Genomic DNA, 19,233 nt, shown 5'->3' on the forward strand with positions numbered 1-19,233 from the left:
AGTCCAACCAATCATTCAACGAATCACCTTCGGAACAATCTCAATTTCAACAACGAATCGAGTACTGAGAAATGCCAATAGTAGTGTTCGATATACTGAATTTTAAGAGAGCTCCAACCTTTTTTGATCAGACCACTGTACACTTGGATGACAATGATGAAGACGATCGTTGTTGTACAAGTTTCAATTTTTTCTATTGTATTTGAGGAGACAAAGGCGGGAACATTTTCGAAACGTGCAAACTACAAAAAAAATAGGTCGATTTGTATTTCAAGACCACAAACGAATTTCGGAACGATTGATTCGTGGAGTGTAAAAGACGTTCACTTTTTTCTAAACTGTAATACAAGATGCCCATTACATTACCATATAGTTTTGATGAAACCGATGAGTTGGTGGTCATCCGAATTCATTTGAAGGGTGCCACTCGGAGTCAAATGAGTGTCACTGTTGCCGATTGTTATGTAAAAGTCAATTGCCCTCCTCATCACTTTTTGGAGTTGGATTTGAAAGAGGAAATTGTGTTGGATGCTTCTGCTAGAGCACAACACAAAATTGAGGGTCACGATTTGGTGTTGCAATTTAGAAAGGTGGAGCGAAAACGTTGGGAGACAGCAGTGAGAATCATTGATGACAACAATACGAAGGAAATGATTGAGAAGCGAAGAGTAGAGTCCATGGAAAGACTTCAAAAAATTGAGGAACAAGAACGAGAAGAAAAGAAAAAAGAAAAGTTGAAAGAAGAAAAACGGTTATTGGAAAAACATTGGGAGGATGAGAAGCAAAAACGGGAGGAAATTGAACGAAAAAAACAAATCGAAAGAGATCAAGCAGCTGTTGAATTGCAAGAATTTAAGAAGAAAGAAACCATAGTGTCAGATGTGAATGACAAGGATACGAGTGCACAACAAATAGTCTCATTACCACAACACCGTACACAACCCATCATTGAAGATGTCACAGACGATCATGAAGAAGATGTTGCCGTCGATTCAAAAGCAGCTGCATACGAAAGATGTGAAGCTCCAGTTCGAGGTACAGAAACTTCAACAATTAAGCTCTCATTTACTCCAAGAGCATTGCGAACTCCAGCACGAGAGGACAAGGATAGTGAAACTTTAAAGAAATTTGAAATTTGGAAACGAAAGAACAAAAAGTCTGAATTTGAGGATAGTGGTAAGTATTTCCAATTCACTTCATTGACTTGATTGTTTGGTGTTTCAGTTGTTTGGGTCATTGAGCGAGGTGACAAATTTATGAAAAAGCAAAACTTCTCTTCAGCAATTAGTGCCTACACAGAAGCATTGTCAATGGATTCCAACGCCATTTCTTGCTTATCAAAGAGAGCTTCATGTTACTTTGAGCGTCAAGAATATCTCAAAGCTATTGAAGATTGCACTCAGTTCTTACAAACAGAGGCCAAACATGAGATGGATGTGGAAGATAAATATATTGCTCTCGCACTTATGACTCGAGCCAAGAGCTACCAAGAAATTGGAGATTTCAAAAAAGCGTTAGAAGATGCCAATTTAGCTTACAAATTGGAAGCTACATTGGATTGTCAAAAAATTATTAAGCATCTCGAGAATCTTTTGTCTGATAACAATTCCACGATCAAAGACAAGGCAGAATTATTGAAGGAAGAGGGAGATGCTGAATATTTTGAGAAACGATTTGAGAAAGCCGTCTCATGCTACACGAATGCCATCAATCTCAAACCATTCTTTTTTAGAGCATACAGCAATCGAGCTGCCTGCTATCTTCAATTGAACAAATTTTCCAATTGCATTGAAGACTGTACCTACATTTTAGAAAATATTCATTCCAAAGCAGCGGGAGAAACTGAACGAAAACAAAGTGCATCTCTCATTCTGAAATCATATACTCGAAGAGGAACGTGTTACTTCAAATTGGGTGATTTTCAAAGATCTTACAAGGATTATGAACAAGCTTCGAGAATGGCTCCTGAAGATGACGACATTATGACAGACTTGGAACGAGTCAATAAGGAACTCACTTCACAACTTCAAGGAGATTGGCTCAAAAACACTGCTAACAATTTTTATTTAAATCAAGACTATGCTTCTGCGATTCATTCGTACACACTTGCCATTCAACTCGATAAGACGAATCCTGTGTATTATTCGAACAGAGCTCAATGCTATTTCAAGTTGGGTGATTATGTGAAATGTGTCAAGGATTGCAATCTGGCTCTTTCCGTGTTATCTGATGAAGATGAAAAGAAAGTGACAGAAATATTGAAGGAGGAAGAAGCTGGAATGGACAAGGAAACAAACAAGACGAAACCTGAATTTCCAACCAATCCAAAACTGACTCCAAAACTACAAACCAAACTCTATTTGAAGAGAGCTGCTGCTTACAAGGAGATGGAAGAATACGAAAGAGCATTCCTTGACATTAGGCGAGCTCAACAATTTGAACCTGACAATAAGGAAATCAAATCTGAATTTGAAAAAATCGAAGTATTGTACAATAACTGGAAGAAGGAACAGGATGAAAAAGCCAAAATAATTGAAGAGAAATCAAAAAATAAATAATAGAAGATTTATATTCACAAGTTTAACATGGTGAGTGGAAGCCCATATACATGTTGTTCTATCAATCCATAAAAAATTTTGAATGATAATAACATGAAATATAAAGTTGCATCAGCCCAGGTAATAGAATTTCATGTATGAAAATTGTTGTGTGAGATCATAATATTGAAACACATAGTGAACATAGTCCACTTACCTGTAATCTAATCACTGCATTATAAATTCCAAAACCAGTCATACACAATGTTGAAATGAAAATAATCAAAGCCACACAAAACACCACCAATGATTTTCGTTTCTTTGCAAACACAAAATGCAACAAAATCTGTCCAACCATTCCAGCCAACAATCCAAACACAAAGAACCACAACCCATAATCAAGAGGCAATGTTCCCAAAATTACAAACTGAATCGACGAAATTGAAGCTGTAAACAAAATCATAAATGATGCCGTTGCCGAGGCAACCAATGGATCCACACCCAATGCCAACAACAATGGACCCTTAATCATTCCTCCTCCCACTCCCAATAAACCTGCCACTAATCCAGAAAATCCAGCAAAGAATGGATATGCACTCACTGTCCACAATGTGTATCGAATATCTCCCTGAACAAATTTATATCCACTTCCAACCAATGCTTGACGTTCTTGATGTTTCTTCAATAAATAAACAGCCACTAAAATGGTAATAAAAATCATAATTGGAAACATGAGTGAAAACAAAACCCAATACCACGGAGAACAATATGGAATTTGTAACACACTGGGAGCTCCATGTCCACCTCTCATAATTGTTAATGCAAATACAATAATCCAACACAAAACTAGAATGAAAAGTTTCATGAAAGGAGTTCCTTTTTCTTCATGAATCAATTTTCGAGCGTAACGTTGTTTTTCTTCTTGTTCGATTTTTTCTTGTTCAATTTTTTCCAATTGATCTTCATCCAATAAAGAAGTTTCTAAAATATTGGAATTTCCGGGTTGAGGTGTGGAATTTTTAGGTCTGTCAAAGGTTGTCTCTGATTCTGAATCAGATTGAGGAGATTCTGTTTCATTGATTTGAGTATAATGTGCATCTGAAGAAGATGGATGATTCGATAAATGATTCGATCGAGAGGCAGATTCGGATTTCCACATTTGAACGGCTCGAATTGTGGTCGTAATGGTCATGATGGTTAAAATAATGGCACTTAATAAAACCATGAGCCATGCGGGAAACATGGTATTGAAAAGAACGCCAACCAAGACACCAATTAAGGACATGGGTTGTAATAAAAGTGTGACATCGTAATTGATGAGAGGTCGATCAGCGTGTGGATGTCTTTTCAATGAAAGTGCAATGAAATTAGAAATGGCTGAAAATTAGAAATATTGGTGTTTTGAATTCATTTCTCGTGAATGACAAGTGACAACACAAACACTTACCAGCACCAAATATCATAGTTTTTGAAATGGGTACAGCCAATTGAGGTGGAAATTGACCAGCTGCTTCCAACAATGGAACAATGACACCTCCTCCTCCAATTCCAGCCACAGAAGCCAACACACTTCCCAAAAAGGAAAATACCGTCGAAATGGCATCCAAATACGAAAATCTTGGAAACAAATCCTTATGATAACAAATTCCTGCTTGAACATTGGATCCTTGTGGTGTCACATAATTATTTTGATAATTTGCAAAATCATTTCCAAAAATTGATCTTCTACATTGATTCATCGAACCAAACATGGAAGTACATTGTGTCGTATTGGTGCAAAAAGTACATTTTCCGATGAGAGGATCACAAATTAATTCTTCACCGCAATCACGAAGGTAGGTCTGTGTCGTGCAATTGTTTCCGAGAAATCGTTTCGAAAAGGTGAGTGATTCGACCATTACGGAATGATTCAACAGGAAGAATAAAAATAAAAAGGAAGCACATAAGAAAATGAATGATGATGACGATGACGACGATCGGGTCATTCTGTTGGAGGGGAAATAGTTTCGTTGTTGTTGTTGGGGTGATGGTTTTGCCACCAACATGGAAAAGAGATTGAAGGATGATGATGGCAGTGGAGACATTTTTTTGTGTTGTACACGGGTGATGATGATTATGGTAAATTATGACAGTTGATCAATGAAGAGATTCGCTGCAACGGGTGAATGAACCAAATCATTGAATTTCCAGTTTCGTGTGTGCGAGTGTGTTGTTCTGTGATGATGAACATTTGATAGTGTATTCTCTAATTTAATGATTGGATGAGTCATGTATGTTTTTAAATTATTGGTGTTGTGAGGAATTTGTTGAAGGAGAGGTGGTTGTGGTGGTTGTGACACAACAAGTTGAGGATGTTTCTAATAATTCCTTAATGAAGGGATTCACAACATTCTCTCCAATTTCATCGAGTAATTGTTCGAGAATGTCTTCGTCAGAGCAAAATTCTGGTGATTCTATCACTGTGTTTGGAGAATCTTGTTGTGGCGTTGGTGACGATGAAGAAAGAGTGGATTTCAATCCCATCCGAGTGAAAAGGAGAGCCACATTCATCTTTTCAGAAAATTTTCGACTGGATTTTCGATTTCCTCCAGGAGATGAAAGGTTTGAATGATTTGGATTTGTAGAATCATCGGTGGAAGAATATTCAAGCATGGAGGCCATGGAATTTTGAGATTTCAATAATGTACCTGGTGCAGTCGTTGTAGATTGTTCTCCATCACTTTCACTAATGTGTTGCCCACTCTCGACTTTGACAATTCCCTCAATATCAAAAATGGATTCATCGCTATTGTTACTGTTGTCGTATTTGATTTTTTCAATCTTGTCCAATAAATATTCCTCAATGGCTCGTAATTGCTTCACATAGGTAGCATGTACACTCATATTTGGTCTATGCGTTTTGATAAAATCAAGAGTGTTATAAACGCGCCATCCAACACAAATCATGAGAAAGAGTGTGATGAGAGTTACGGAGCGACTTCTGCCTTCTTGACAATGAATTAAAATATTCTCATTGTTTTTAGCTGCTCTGTTAATGAACATGACGCTCTCTTTCATTTGTTCAGCTGTAAAGTAGCAAAATACGGGATCATGATCGTCTAGGCGGATGTGTAAATATGAAAACTTTTGTGGCGTTTTTTCTAAGGGATCATTCGTGTTGCAAATAAGCTTATCAGGAATGACACATTTGCATTCCTTGGCACAGTTCAAAACATTTCTAATATTAATTCTCTTTGATAATAATACATCAATAGCTCGTTCTTGAGAAAGTACTCTATAACCAGATAAATAAATATTCTTGTAAATATGACTTGGTAATAAAAACTCTACAAAATCGAACGAGGTGATCGAAAATGGATATTTTGCCTCAAAGTGGCCATAATTTAAAGGATAATGTAATGTATACAGGTTGTAAGATTTGCCCTCCAATTGCAAAACTCGAAGCAGCCATTTAACACGTGCTTCATCTCTTGCAGATCCTCCAATAACGACAACATTTGACATTTTTCGCCAGGCAAATCTTGTTCTATATAGTTCTTTTTCAATACATGTATTGGTCGTTTCTATCATGTGAATAATGCTCAAAACGTTATCTTTGTTCAGTTCATCCACAGGAATGTGTTCAATGATATAATCTGGTAAATAAAAATGAATGGACCATTGAATGTGTTGAGAAAGTCCTAGAGAGGAGGATCTCGGGCTTAACTGATGAAAAGTTTTTGGGCTTGCTAAACTCTCTTGGCTGCCGCTGTGACTGCTATGACTCATAGAATGTAAATTTAACACAGGCACAGCAGACGAGTTGCTTAAAGTCCTTGGCCGAGTGGTAGTCGAAGTGGTGGGAAGGTAGCCTGCATTGCTATGTTCATCTGACGGTGGAGATGGGACGGATATATTTACATAATTGTTATGAAGCTGCTCAGATGAGCATGAAACATGTCTTGGTCGTGATATTTCGTTCTCAATTTGAGATGACAAAATATTATTCATTTCAGAAATAGTTAATCCGTGGGAAGAAGAGGCTTTGGGGTGGCTTGGTGAAGTTTGAGAAAGAGGAGAAATGATGAAATCTTTTTCAGAGGATCGAACGTCAATTAATAAAAGTGGGAGAACCTTGTCAGTAATACTAGGTTGGAGGACCATCATGTTATAGAGAGTCTTTAAACCTATTTTTTTGATTTTCACTTCTACTGTTTGTGACAAATTGGGAGAGGTCATTCGAGACGAGGAGCTACGTCTCCTTCTAATTTTACTCTCCCTATTGCCGCCTCCTTCGTCCTCTGATGAAGATGAATAAATATTTGAGGTAGGAGTTTTGGTTGTTGAGCTCGTGCTAGTACTTGTTTTTGATCGATGATCTTTTTCCGGTGTTGATTGAGAGGTATTTGATGTCTGCTGTAGTAAACTGCTTGAAATTGAAAGATGTCCATCGGATATGACATTCTTTTTCAAAGTGTGAGACTCATCATAGTTGTTGTTAGAATCGAGTGTCACATCAGGAGATGTTGGATTTGCCTTTGGAATCTTTGGAGATTTTGGTGAATGTTCCTTTCCTGTTTTAACTTGAGCAGATTGTAAACTTGTATTTTGAGATCGATCTGAATCAGAATGGCCATGATGTGGTAACTTCTTTAAAAAGTGAATGATGTCATTATTTGAAAAGCTTTTAAAATGTTTTGCAAGAAAAGATATGGAAGAAATGTTTTTCTGATTCGAATCTGAGTGGGAATGATGTTGGCTATCGGTTGAAGAAGTAGAAATAGTCAGCATTGGGTGTTGTGAGGAATCTAATGTATTGACCGTTGTGTTGCGAGCCAACTGTTCCGAGTGTTGTAGTTGCTGTGGTAATATAGTCAATGTTGACGGTGATGCTGATGAACTAGTTCCAACAACAGCACCCTCCCTGCTACTTCCGATGTCATGATCAGTAACCATAATTTCAGCGGAAGATACGGACGAAGAAATCGCCTGAGAGGGCGAGTTTGGTTGTATGGGTGCGAGCTGTTGATGATCCAAACTGCTTCCGTGATGGGTTGTGTTGTTGTTCATCAAAGGCTGTGGTTCCTCCTGTTCCTCGTTCGCGCTCATTTTTTTCTTCTTCTAACTGAAAGCATGACATCCAATTCCTAACAACAAAATTAGATGGAGAGGATAATCTTTCCAATAGAAAATTGGAATATTAAAGGGAAATCAAGATGTTCTGGTCATAATTGTTGAGGAACAGCTTTCATTTCATGAGTAGCAAAGAATTTTTTTTAAAAAAGATTCATGAAAAAATCGATCTTTTTTAAAAAAAATTCTTTGCTACTCCAACAACACTATTCATCTTGATCATTCTCATCAACAACAGCTGGTTTAGAGTGAACAATTTGTTTAGTTTTCGGATCAAGAAATTGTTGTTTGTGTGTAGATTTTAAACATTTTTACCCACAAAAAAAGATCAACCATGAAACCAAACAAGATTAACATGTTCGGCGATGATGATGAAGGGGAAGATGGAGTATACATTGAAGATGGAGAGCCACTTTCCTCCTCATCATCCATGATGAATAATGCCGATATTGAAGACGATGATAGAGATTTAAACCCTTTCAGCTACAATAACAATTCAGCAGCACCTAACAATTCATCATCATCCGTGCGATTGCCTCCTGGCATTAAACTTCCACCAGGTATCAAACCTCCAGGAGCTATGGGCGGAACAGCAATGCCAACACCAACAACTTCTCAACAACAACTCGAAGAGAAAGCAAAGGCATGGCTTAAATTCAACAAGAGACGATTCAAGAATGTGAGTGGTAAGGCTGCAGGCGGCGGAGGTCTTTCAAAGAACAAGAACCTGAACAAGATCGAACCTCCCGAAGTACTTCGAGAAATTATCAAAGAGCACGGAGACATGTCCAATAGAAGATTTAGACGTGATAAGCGAGTGTACTTGGGTGCTTTGAAATACATTCCTCATGCAGTGCTCAAGTTGTTGGAAAATATGCCAATGCCTTGGGAACAAACACGTGAAGTTGAAGTGTTGTATCATGTTACTGGTGCCATCACATTTGTGAATGAAATTCCTCGTGTGATTGAACCAGTGTATTTGGCGCAGTGGGCCACAATGTGGATTTTGATGAGACGAGAAAAGAAGGACAGAAAGCACTTTAGAAGAATGAGATTTCCTCCATTTGACGATGAGGAGCCTCCAATTGATTACGGTGGAAATATTCTAGGAGTTGAACCGCAAGACGCTATCCGAATGAACCTGGATCCAGACGAAGATGCAGCCGTCATTGACTGGTTCTATCAACATAAACCACTCATGAATGATAGTCGATCGGTGAACGGATCTAGTTACAAAACATGGAGATTGAATCTTCCAACCATGACTACATTATACAGATTGTCTGAGAGATTACTCAGTGACATTGTAGATCCAAACTATTTTTATTTATTCGATAAGGAATCATTTGAAACAAGCAAAGCTTTGAATATGGCAATTCCAGGTGGACCAAAATTTGAACCACTTTTCAGAGATGTCGAAGGAGAGGACGAAGATTGGAATGAATTTAATGACATTCACAAAATCATTATTCGACAAAAAATTAGGACTGAGTATAAGGTTGCATTTCCACATCTCTACAATGATCGTCCAAGAAAGGTTGAATTATCTCATTATCGATATCCTTTGCTTGCATTCAACAAGTCCGAGGATCCTGACGCTGACGCTTTCGAATTCCATCCTTCTCTTAACACCATTCCTTCTTACAAAACACAACTCAACATGGAGCATGACTATTTTGAATATGAAGATATTGGTGGAGAGAGTGATGTTTTTGCTCTTCCAGATGACGTAAATCCTTTGCTTGAGGATGAACCTTTATGGACTCCATACACAACACAAGGAATTGATTTATATTGGGCTCCAAGACCTTTCTGTAAGCGTTCAGGAAGAATGAGAAGAGCTCAAGATATTCCTCTCGTAAAGAATTGGTACAGAGAACACCCAGAAGGTGAAAATCCTGTCAAAGTACGAGTTAGCTACCAAAAATTATTGAAATGTTTTGTATTGAACGAGTTACATCATCAACCATCCAAAGCACAAACAAAAAGAAATCTCTTTAGAGCTCTCAAAAACACTAAATTCTTTAAGACCACCAAGATTGATTGGGTAGAAGCTGGATTACAAGTTGTTAAGCAAGGGTTTAACATGCTCAACTTATTGATTCACAGAAAGAATTTGAACTATCTTCACTTGGACTATAATTTCAATTTGAAGCCAATCAAAACTCTGACAACAAAGGAACGTAAGAAATCTAGATTCGGTAACGCATTCCACTTGTGTCGTGAAATTTTGAGATTAACAAAACTAGTCGTTGATTCTCATGTTCAATATAGAATGGGAAATGTGGAAGCTTATCAACTGGCTGACGGTTTACATTACATTTTCACACATGTTGGCCAACTTACCGGAATGTATCGTTACAAATACAGACTAATGAGACAGATTAGAATGTGTAAAGATTTGAAACATTTGATTTATTACAGATTTAATGCTGGAGCTGTAGGCAAAGGTCCTGGCTGTGGATTTTGGGCTCCAGCTTGGAGAGTGTGGCTGTTCTTCTTGCGAGGTATCGTACCATTGCTCGAAAGATGGCTTGGAAACTTACTTGCTAAACAATTTGAAGGTAGACAAAACAAGGGTACTGCCAAATCTGTTACCAAACAACGTGTAGAAAGCCACTTTGATTTGGAACTGAGAGCTGCTGTACTTCACGATATTTTGGATATGATGCCTGAAGGTATCAGAGAGAACAAGGCCAGAGTTGTTTTGCAACATTTGAGCGAGGCTTGGCGTTGTTGGAAGGCAAACATTCCTTGGAAGGTTCCTGGACTTCCTGGACCAATTGAAAACATGATCCTGAGATATGTAAAATCTAAGGCAGATTGGTGGACTAATGTTACTCACTACAACAGAGAACGTATTAAGAGAGGAGTCACTGTTGATAAAACAGTTTGTAAGAAAAACCTAGGAAGACTCACTCGTCTCTATCTCAAGGAGGAGCAAGAGAGGCAACACAATTACATGAAGGATGGTCCATATGTTACATCTGAAGAAGCTGTTGCAATTTATACAACCACTGTACACTGGCTCGAAAGTAGAAAGTTTGCTCCAATTCCATTCCCTCCTCTCTCTTACAAACATGATACCAAGTTGTTAATTTTGGCTCTTGAACGATTGAAAGAGGCATACAGCGTTAAAAGCAGATTAAATCACTCACAACGAGAGGAATTAGGGTTGATTGAACAGGCCTACAACAATCCACACGAAGCCTTAACACGAATTAAGAAACATTTGCTTTTGCAACGAACATTCAAGGAAGTTTCCGTTGAGTTTATGGATTTATACAGCTCTCTCATTCCTGTTCATGACGTAGAACCAGTAGAAAAGATTACTGACGCTTATTTAGATCAGTATTTGTGGTATGAGGCAGATAAGCGAGGCCTCTTCCCTAACTGGGTAAAACCTTCTGATTCTGAGCCTCCACCATTGCTCATCTACAAATGGTGCCAAGCTATCAACAATTTGGCAGATATTTGGGAGACATCAAATGGTGAATGCGTTGTCATGATGCAATCCAAGTTCGACAAGATTTGGGAAAAGCTGGATCCAATTTTATTGAATCGTTTATTGAGACTTGTTGTTGACAGTAATTTGGCTGACTATATGACTGCAAAGAACAATGTCACAATTACCTTCAAGGATATGAGTCACGTAAATATGTATGGATTGATTCGAGGTCTTCAATTCTCTTCCTTTATATCCCAATACTATTGCTTAGTATTGGATCTACTATTACTTGGATTGGATAGAGCAAGTGAAATTGCTGGTCCTCCGCGAGATCCGAATGTTTTCTTGACCTTTAAGGATTTACAAACTGAGACAAACAGTCCTATTAGACTCTACTCGAGATATATTGACGAGTTCCACATGCTGTTCAAATTCACTCATGAGGAAGCTCGTTCTCTCATTCAAAAATACCTCACTGAGCATCCAGATCCAAACAATGAAAACGTTGTTGGTTACAATAACAAGAAATGCTGGCCAAGAGATGCTCGTATGCGTTTGATGAAACACGATGTAAATCTTGGAAGGGCAGTCTTTTGGGAAATTAAGAGCAGACTTCCAAAAACTCTTACCACTCTGAAATGGCAAGACTCGTTTGTTTCTGTTTACAGCAAGGATAATCCAAATCTTTTATTCAGCATGTCTGGATTTGAAATTAGAATTTTACCAAAGATTCGTGCTCCAGCACAACAATTCACAACTTCAAAAGATGGTGTTTGGGATCTTCGTAATGAAATTACCAAGGAGAGAACTGCTCAAGCATATCTCAAGGTTAGCGAGGCATCTATGAGAAAATTTGAAAATCGTATAAGAATGGTTCTTATGGCTTCTGGTTCCACAACATTTACCAAGATTGTTAACAAGTGGAACACTGCTCTCATTGGTTTGATGACCTATTTCCGTGAGGCAGTGATTAACACTCCAGAAATGCTTGATTTACTGGTCAAGTGTGAGAACAAGATACAAACAAGAATCAAGATTGGCCTCAACTCCAAGATGCCTTCTCGATTCCCTCCTGTTGTATTTTATACTCCAAAAGAATTAGGAGGCTTGGGTATGCTTTCTATGGGTCACATTCTTATCCCACAATCAGACCTTAGATATTCCAAGCAAACAGATACTGGAATTTCTCATTTCCGTGCAGGTATGAGCCATGAGGAAGGTCAATTAATTCCTAATCTCTATAGATATATTCAACCATGGCAATCAGAGTTCATTGATTCGCAACGTGTCTGGGCAGAGTATGCTGCAAAAAGAAAGGATGCAATGGAAAAGAATAGAAAGCTTGCTCTCAGCGATTTGGAAGAATCATGGGATCGAGGTATTCCAAGAATTAACACTTTGTTCCAAAAAGATAGACATATTCTTGCCTACGATAAAGGTTGGAGAGTAAGAAATGAATTCAAAGCGTATCAAGTCTTGAAACAAAATCCATTTTGGTGGACTCAAACACGTCATGATGGTAAATTGTGGTCATTGAACAATTACAGAACAGACATGATTCAATCTCTAGGAGGTGTTGAATGTATTTTGGAACATACCTTGTTCAAAGGTACTTACTTTGTGACTTGGGAAGGTCTCTTTTGGGAACGTGCAAGCGGTTTCGAAGAGAGTATGAAATTTAAGAAACTCACAAACGCTCAGCGTTCTGGTTTGAACCAAATTCCAAACAGAAGATTTACATTGTGGTGGTCTCCAACTATTAATCGTGCCAACGTTTATGTGGGTTTCCAAGTCCAATTGGATTTGACAGGTATTTTCATGCACGGTAAAATTCCAACACTCAAGATTTCACTTATTCAAATCTTCCGTGCTCACTTGTGGCAAAAGATTCACGAAAGCGTGGTCATGGACTTGTGTCAAGTATTCGATCAACAGGTTGATACTCTTGAAATTCAAACCGTCCAAAAAGAAACCATTCACCCAAGAAAATCTTACAAGATGAATTCGTCATGTGCAGACATTTTACTTTTCGCAGCATACAAGTGGCAAATTACCAAGCCATCACTCTTGACAGAAACCAATGACACCTATGATACTAGCTCAAACAAATACTGGGTTGACGTTCAATTAAGATGGGGCGACTTTGATTCTCATGACATTGAAAGATATTCTCGTACCAAGTTTTTGGACTACACCAACGACAATCTTTCATTCTATCCTTCACCCACAGGTGTATTGATCGGTATTGATCTTGCTTACAATTACATGTCTGCATATGGAAATTGGTTCCCAGGTTCAAAGCCTCTCGTTCGTAAGGCCATGGCCAAAATTATGAAAGCCAATCCTGCTCTCTATGTTCTCAGAGAACGTATCAGAAAGGGTCTCCAATTGTACTCTTCAGAGCCAACTGAACCATACTTGAACAGTCAAAATTATGGAGAGTTGTTCAGTAATCAGACCATTTGGTTTGTGGATGACTCGAATGTGTATCGTGTTGTTGTCCACCAAACTCATGAAGGTAACTCTGCCAACAAGCCAATCAACGGTGCCATCTTTATTTTCAATCCAAAGACTGGTCAATTTTATTTGAAAGTTATTCACACAAGCGTGTGGGCTGGCCAGAAGCGTAAGGGTCAATTGGCAAAATGGAAGACTGCAGAAGAAGTTACTAGCTTGATTCGTTCTCTTCCAGTTGAAGAACAACCAAAACAAATTATTGTTACAAGAAAGGGTTTGTTAGATCCTCTTGAGGTTCACTTGTTGGACTTCCCTAACATTGTGATTAAGGGAAGCGAGCTCAACTTACCATTCTCAGCTCTTCTCAAGATTGACAAATTTAATGACTTGGTTATTAAGGCAAATGAACCAAAGATGTTGGTATTCAACTTGTTCGATGATTGGAGAGAAACAACAAATTCTTACACTGCCTTCCTCAGATTAATTTTGATATTACGTTCATTTAACGTCAATGCTGAAAAGACCAAGATGATCTTGAAGCCAAACAAGACAACTATCACTCAGCCACACCATGTCTGGCCTACTTTGGATGATCAGACATGGATGAAGGTAGAACTTGCTTTGAAGGATTTGATCTTGTCCGATTACGGAAAGAAGAACAATGTGAAAGTTACGTCATTGACTCAATCTGAGGTTCGTGACATTATTCTCGGTATGGAGATTGCCCCACCATCCATTCAACAACAACAAATTGCAGAAATTGAAAAGGAGGCTAAGGAAGCTACTCAGCTTACCACCATCACTACCAAGAAAACAAACGCCTATGGTGAAGAAATCATCACTGTTACATCGACTCCATATGAACAAGAAACCTTCAGTAGTAAGACCGATTGGAGAGTGAGAGCCATTTCTGCTCCAAACCTCCAAATCAGAACGAAACGTATTTTCATTGAACAAGAGGATATTTCTGAAAATGCCTACGATTATGTGTTACCAATGAACATTCTCAAGAAATTTATTGCAATTTCAGATTTAAGAACACAAGTCATGGGTTATGTCTATGGAAAATCACCCGAAGATAATCCAAAGGTCAAAGAGATTCATTGCATTGTGCTTGTTCCTCAATTAGGTACTCACAAGACGATTAGCGTTCCAAAGCAGCTTCCTGAGCATGAAATTTTGAATTCACTCGAACCACTTGGTTGGATTCACACACAGGAATCTGCACTAAGTCACACTACTTTGACACCTCAAGATGTTACTTTCCACTCGAAGGTTATGAGCCAACATAAAACATGGGATGGAGAAAAGACTGTCACCATTACATGCCAAATTACTCCTGGATCCTGCAACTTGACAGCTCACAAATTAACACCAGAAGGCTATGACTGGGGACGTAAGAATAAGGATATTTTCAGTGATGAACCTCAAGGATTTAATCATGGTGCATTTTATGAGGGTGTTCAATTAATTTTATCCGAGTCGTACATGGGATTCTTCATGGTACCAGAGGAAGGATCTTGGAATTACTACTTTATGGGATATGGTCACACTGAAAATATGGAATATGGTGTCACACTTGGCGTACCAAAAGAATTTTATCATGAAGTCCACCGTCCTCATCACTTTTTGAATTTCAGCATGATGGAGGATGTTTCTTCTCAAGGTGGACTTGCTGTTACTGCAGAGAAAACTGTAACAGTTGAGGATGATGAGGGTGCCGATGTCCAGAATTTGTTTGAATAAATATTGTTGAGTTACTCAAGAACTCGAATAAGGAAAATAAATACAGATTTTATACTTTGAATATTTTAACACAAGCATTGTCGAATGAGAACAGTAGATCTCTTGTGGGCACATTTGGCCTCTTTCTCGGAGGCTGACCTTTTCTCCGAATCTTTCTGAACTATATTCAAAAACACTTGTTCGAGGGAACATTGGTTGAGAGCCCATTCCTTAATACCATTCTCTGCTTTGCCTCTTTCCATATGCTTGAATAATCCAGCAATAGATCTCGTCTCACGAGCTTCCATTTGTTGTTTTGGAGTAGCTTGGTGTGTTAATTCCACGTCCTCAACGCTCGTCTCAATCGTTTGTTGTGAATTTGTATTTTTAGAGCCACTAGAAGAAAAACTTGGAATTTTGAATATTGTTGTTCCTGATAATGTTAAATCCTTCACTGCCTCAGGAACATAATCATAAACATATTGCTCTGCACGCTGTTGTTGTTCTGCTCCATAACTCACACTCAATAAAAATCCATCACCAAATTTGTTTTTCAATCGCAAACCAGGTCCTAAACATTTAAATGATCCTTTCGACATGATGGTAATCCTGTCACACAGGACGTCTGCTTCCTCCATGGAGTGAGTCGTCAAAATCACTGTTCGATTCTTCTTTTGATTCAAAATAATATTCCACAAATGTCTCTTACTGAGAGGGTCAAGTCCAGTCGTGGGTTCATCCAACAAGATAATTTTTGGATCTGCTACCAATGAAATGGCAATGGAAAGTCTTCGTTTCATACCTCCGGAAAGTGCACTCGAGTTGGGTGACCATTTGGTTTTCAATGTTTCATTATCTAATCCAACTTGTCTCAATAAACTTTGAACGTGTTCTTTTTCGTATTTCAATTTGAGACCTTTCAACCGACTGTAGAATAATAAATGTTCTTCACAAGTCAAGTCTGGATAGAGAATATCAAATTGAGCGGTAAGACCCATGATTTGATGAATGTCATTCATGTCATGTCGAATATCTTTGCCATAGACAAAGGCAGTTCCACCTGATGGACCAAACATTCCTGATAACATGGAAATGGTTGTGGATTTACCCTATATTGGATTTGTGTGAAACGGATCAGAAATAGTTATGGAAATGTTAAAACAAGGAAATGATCATTAACATTTTCAAAATCTCATGAAAAAACTTACAGCACCGTTCATACCCAATAATCCAAAACATTCTGACTTTCCAATAGTCAAACATGTTCCTTTCACTGCTCGATTCATTCCATAAGTCTTTTCTAAATTATAAAAGACCACTCCATATTCATTCTTTAACTGCTTCAAATGTTCGAGAGTTTGTTTCTTGTCGAGATTTGGAGGATTGACTTTGCGATATTCTTCAAAAACATCTGAATCCATTTCATCGATACGATTTTTCGATGCATCCATAACCAATTCATCATCTTGTGCTGGTTGTGAATCAGAAGGAGAAGTGCATGGTAAAATCTTGTTCTTACTGGATGAACTCTTCTTGACTCGATTTTTGGTGAAAGGTTTCCAAATCCATTCGAGGAAAAATAGTGGATGTCTTGAAACACCAAAAGGTTGAGGAACAACAGCATCAAAGTACAAGCTCAATAAAAAGTAAATCACTGACATTCCCACCATGTAAATGAGTGAAAAGAAAATAGACTTGTTGGCAAAAATATCTGATGTCTTTCGTAAGCATTCCAAATTATTGCATGAACTCGATGCTGCATATACGAAATGTGTAATTTGTAATGGAAAGACAACCAGTAGCCCATAACGAGCATTGGGGGCGTCTGTCAAAAGTTGCATCTCAAGAATGACACCAACCATAGGACCAATCAACACAATGAGGTAACTGATAATAGTTGCCACAATGGTCTTTCCAACAAAGGAAGATAGTAAGAATGAAAAGCTCACCAATGTGCTTCCCCAACACACAAAGAAAATAACTGGATATTTGAGGCCACAAAAAGTTGTTCAACGAATGAATTACACGTATTCGTATTGTGAAATTTCTAAATCAACCACAACTTACATAAAATCAATGGATTTGTTTGAGTAATAAATCTAAAGCCAAATATCAAGCTGAAAATAATAAATAATGCTGCTGAAATACAATACAAAAGGAAAAAGAAAACATAAGTCACAAGCCAGTAATATCTCATTTTCATGCCCATGAGTTTCATCATTTCTCTCAGTTTGAATTGTTTTTCCAATACGACTGTGAAACTAAATGAAGGTAACAACAAACACAAAATCATTGGGAAAAAGAAATAACCTAAAAGATCTGCAATTTGGAAGGTTGCAATTGAAGTGTCGTAGGGCATTTGAGCAGTGCTAGTTTTGATTCTATAGCTATTACTTCCTGTCATGTTCTTTAAGAAGGCATCGTTCATCCAATTTTGAAGACCAACACCAAGGACATCTCTACAGCTCTTAATCACAAAGGAATAAGGAGATTTTTTCATAAATCCACCACAGAATCGAGTTTTTTCATCATAATCATATTCTACAGTGTAATTAATTCGTCCTTTTTGAGGACCATTCGATAATTCTCTAATAATATAAGCTCCAACTGCATTCATTCGTTCTGGTTTACCAACAGCTCCCATTTGATCAAATATCATTGCATCCATCGAACGTTCATCTGTGAATGGACCAGTGGCACTGTAAGGAATTTGAATAAATCCAGTGTAATTGTAAGTTCCATTGACCAAATAGAAAGGACTAGATCTAGAGAATGGAGTGACAAGTTTGAGAAATCCAGTCGAAGGTTCACTAATATTTGGTGATAATCTGCCAATACCAATGGCATCCAAATAACCAATCTTGTCTGAACTCAAATAAATAGCTTCAGGTGGAGAAAATGTTAAGTTTTTGGTAGCGCTAGGATCATTATTGAGGACTAGTTGTTGATTGTACTCTGTTTGTTTGGCTTGTAACATGAGTTGTGACAATTCCAGAGAGGTTGCATTGATTTTAAAAACTCCATCCGTACCAGCAGCATTGAAAAACCCTTGAACGAGAGTGTTCAGAACCGCTTGTAAAATAAAAATGAACACCAAACACATGACAGGGAACAACAACTGACAAAGGTTTGTTCTAGGATTGGTGTGTGTTTGAATAAATAACATGTAAATTGTGAATCCAAACATGTCAAGAAAATTTTCATCAAATTCATATAATAAATACAACATGCAATGACTAAATGGTTTGTACATACTTGTATTGCCTAAATTGTAGAAATAGAGATTTCAAAAACAAGGCCCTGATTTGGTTCAAATCTCTCGCTACTGAATTCTGCATGATCAAATCAGCAGCTTCGGTGTTATTGGCAGTGTTCGGATCAAATTGAACTTGTTTCTTTTCTTCAATCACGACTGATTGTTGCATCTTTACCGGTAATGTACAAACAAAACTGAATAATAATAAATATACTACAACACAATGTTGTTGTGCTATACTAAATAAATTAATAAATACAGGACAAGAGCAACAACAACAAAATCTTTAGAAATCAACCTCCACACAAAATCGGAATCTGAATTTCAGTGGAATGATGATGATGTTGAACGAGAGAGTTGTTGTTATTGTTGTGCGTTTTTTCTATCATTCCCACAAAAAATTTAGAGAGAGAACTGGCCCACCAATCCTGGCGGACATGCGTCTGGACATTAGAATCCTTGAACTCGAGCCAGAGAAGAAAGGTGCGAGATAGAGTTGGAATCTGTTCCTTCATGAACCTTTTCAAATTTGAAAGAGCGTCGAGTATGGGGATAGGGTCTTTCAAAAGTTGTATCATAGGTTGCAACGCGTTTCAGGTCTACTCATTGTTTCCATTTTGATGGAAATCGAGACATGCACTCATGATGCAGCATCATGGCTCCCAAGACCATCAACCAAAACTTCCATTTCCGTGTTT

At 37.9% G+C, this 19,233-nt stretch overlaps 5 protein-coding genes across 5 annotated transcripts; 2 read left to right on the top strand and 3 right to left on the bottom strand.

Moving 5' to 3' along the window:
* Positions 1-350: 350 nt before the first annotated feature.
* Positions 351-2,558, top strand: C9374_005358 (uncharacterized protein; the record flags this gene model as incomplete). Its single annotated transcript, XM_044695099.1, has 2 exons — positions 351-1,176; positions 1,225-2,558. The coding sequence occupies 2 exons, from the start codon at positions 351-353 to the stop codon at positions 2,556-2,558; spliced, it is 2,160 nt and encodes a 719-aa protein (XP_044547835.1).
* Positions 2,559-2,580: 22 nt separating this feature from the next.
* C9374_005359 (uncharacterized protein) lies at positions 2,581-4,621 on the bottom strand (the record flags this gene model as incomplete). The annotated part of the gene is made up of 3 exons (XM_044695100.1): positions 2,581-2,616; positions 2,755-3,914; positions 3,985-4,621. The coding sequence occupies 3 exons, from the start codon at positions 4,619-4,621 to the stop codon at positions 2,581-2,583; spliced, it is 1,833 nt and encodes a 610-aa protein (XP_044547836.1).
* Positions 4,622-4,820: 199 nt separating this feature from the next.
* Positions 4,821-7,625, bottom strand: C9374_005360 (uncharacterized protein; the record flags this gene model as incomplete). The annotated part of the gene is made up of 1 exon (XM_044695102.1): positions 4,821-7,625. One exon carries the CDS (start codon positions 7,623-7,625, stop codon positions 4,821-4,823), a length of 2,805 nt encoding a protein of 934 aa, XP_044547837.1.
* A 358-nt stretch (positions 7,626-7,983) lies between these two features.
* Positions 7,984-15,300, top strand: C9374_005361 (uncharacterized protein; the record flags this gene model as incomplete). The annotated part of the gene is made up of 1 exon (XM_044695103.1): positions 7,984-15,300. The coding sequence occupies one exon, from the start codon at positions 7,984-7,986 to the stop codon at positions 15,298-15,300; it is 7,317 nt and encodes a 2,438-aa protein (XP_044547838.1).
* Positions 15,301-15,365: 65 nt separating this feature from the next.
* C9374_005362 (uncharacterized protein) lies at positions 15,366-18,704 on the bottom strand (the record flags this gene model as incomplete). The annotated part of the gene is made up of 4 exons (XM_044695104.1): positions 15,366-16,388; positions 16,488-17,260; positions 17,347-18,413; positions 18,535-18,704. The coding sequence occupies 4 exons, from the start codon at positions 18,702-18,704 to the stop codon at positions 15,366-15,368; spliced, it is 3,033 nt and encodes a 1,010-aa protein (XP_044547839.1).
* Positions 18,705-19,233: the final 529 nt, after the last annotated feature.

The sequence above is a fragment of the Naegleria lovaniensis genome, assembly GCF_003324165.1.
Source record: "Naegleria lovaniensis strain ATCC 30569 chromosome Unknown tig024, whole genome shotgun sequence".
NCBI lineage: Eukaryota > Heterolobosea > Eutetramitea > Acrasida > Naegleriidae > Naegleria > Naegleria lovaniensis.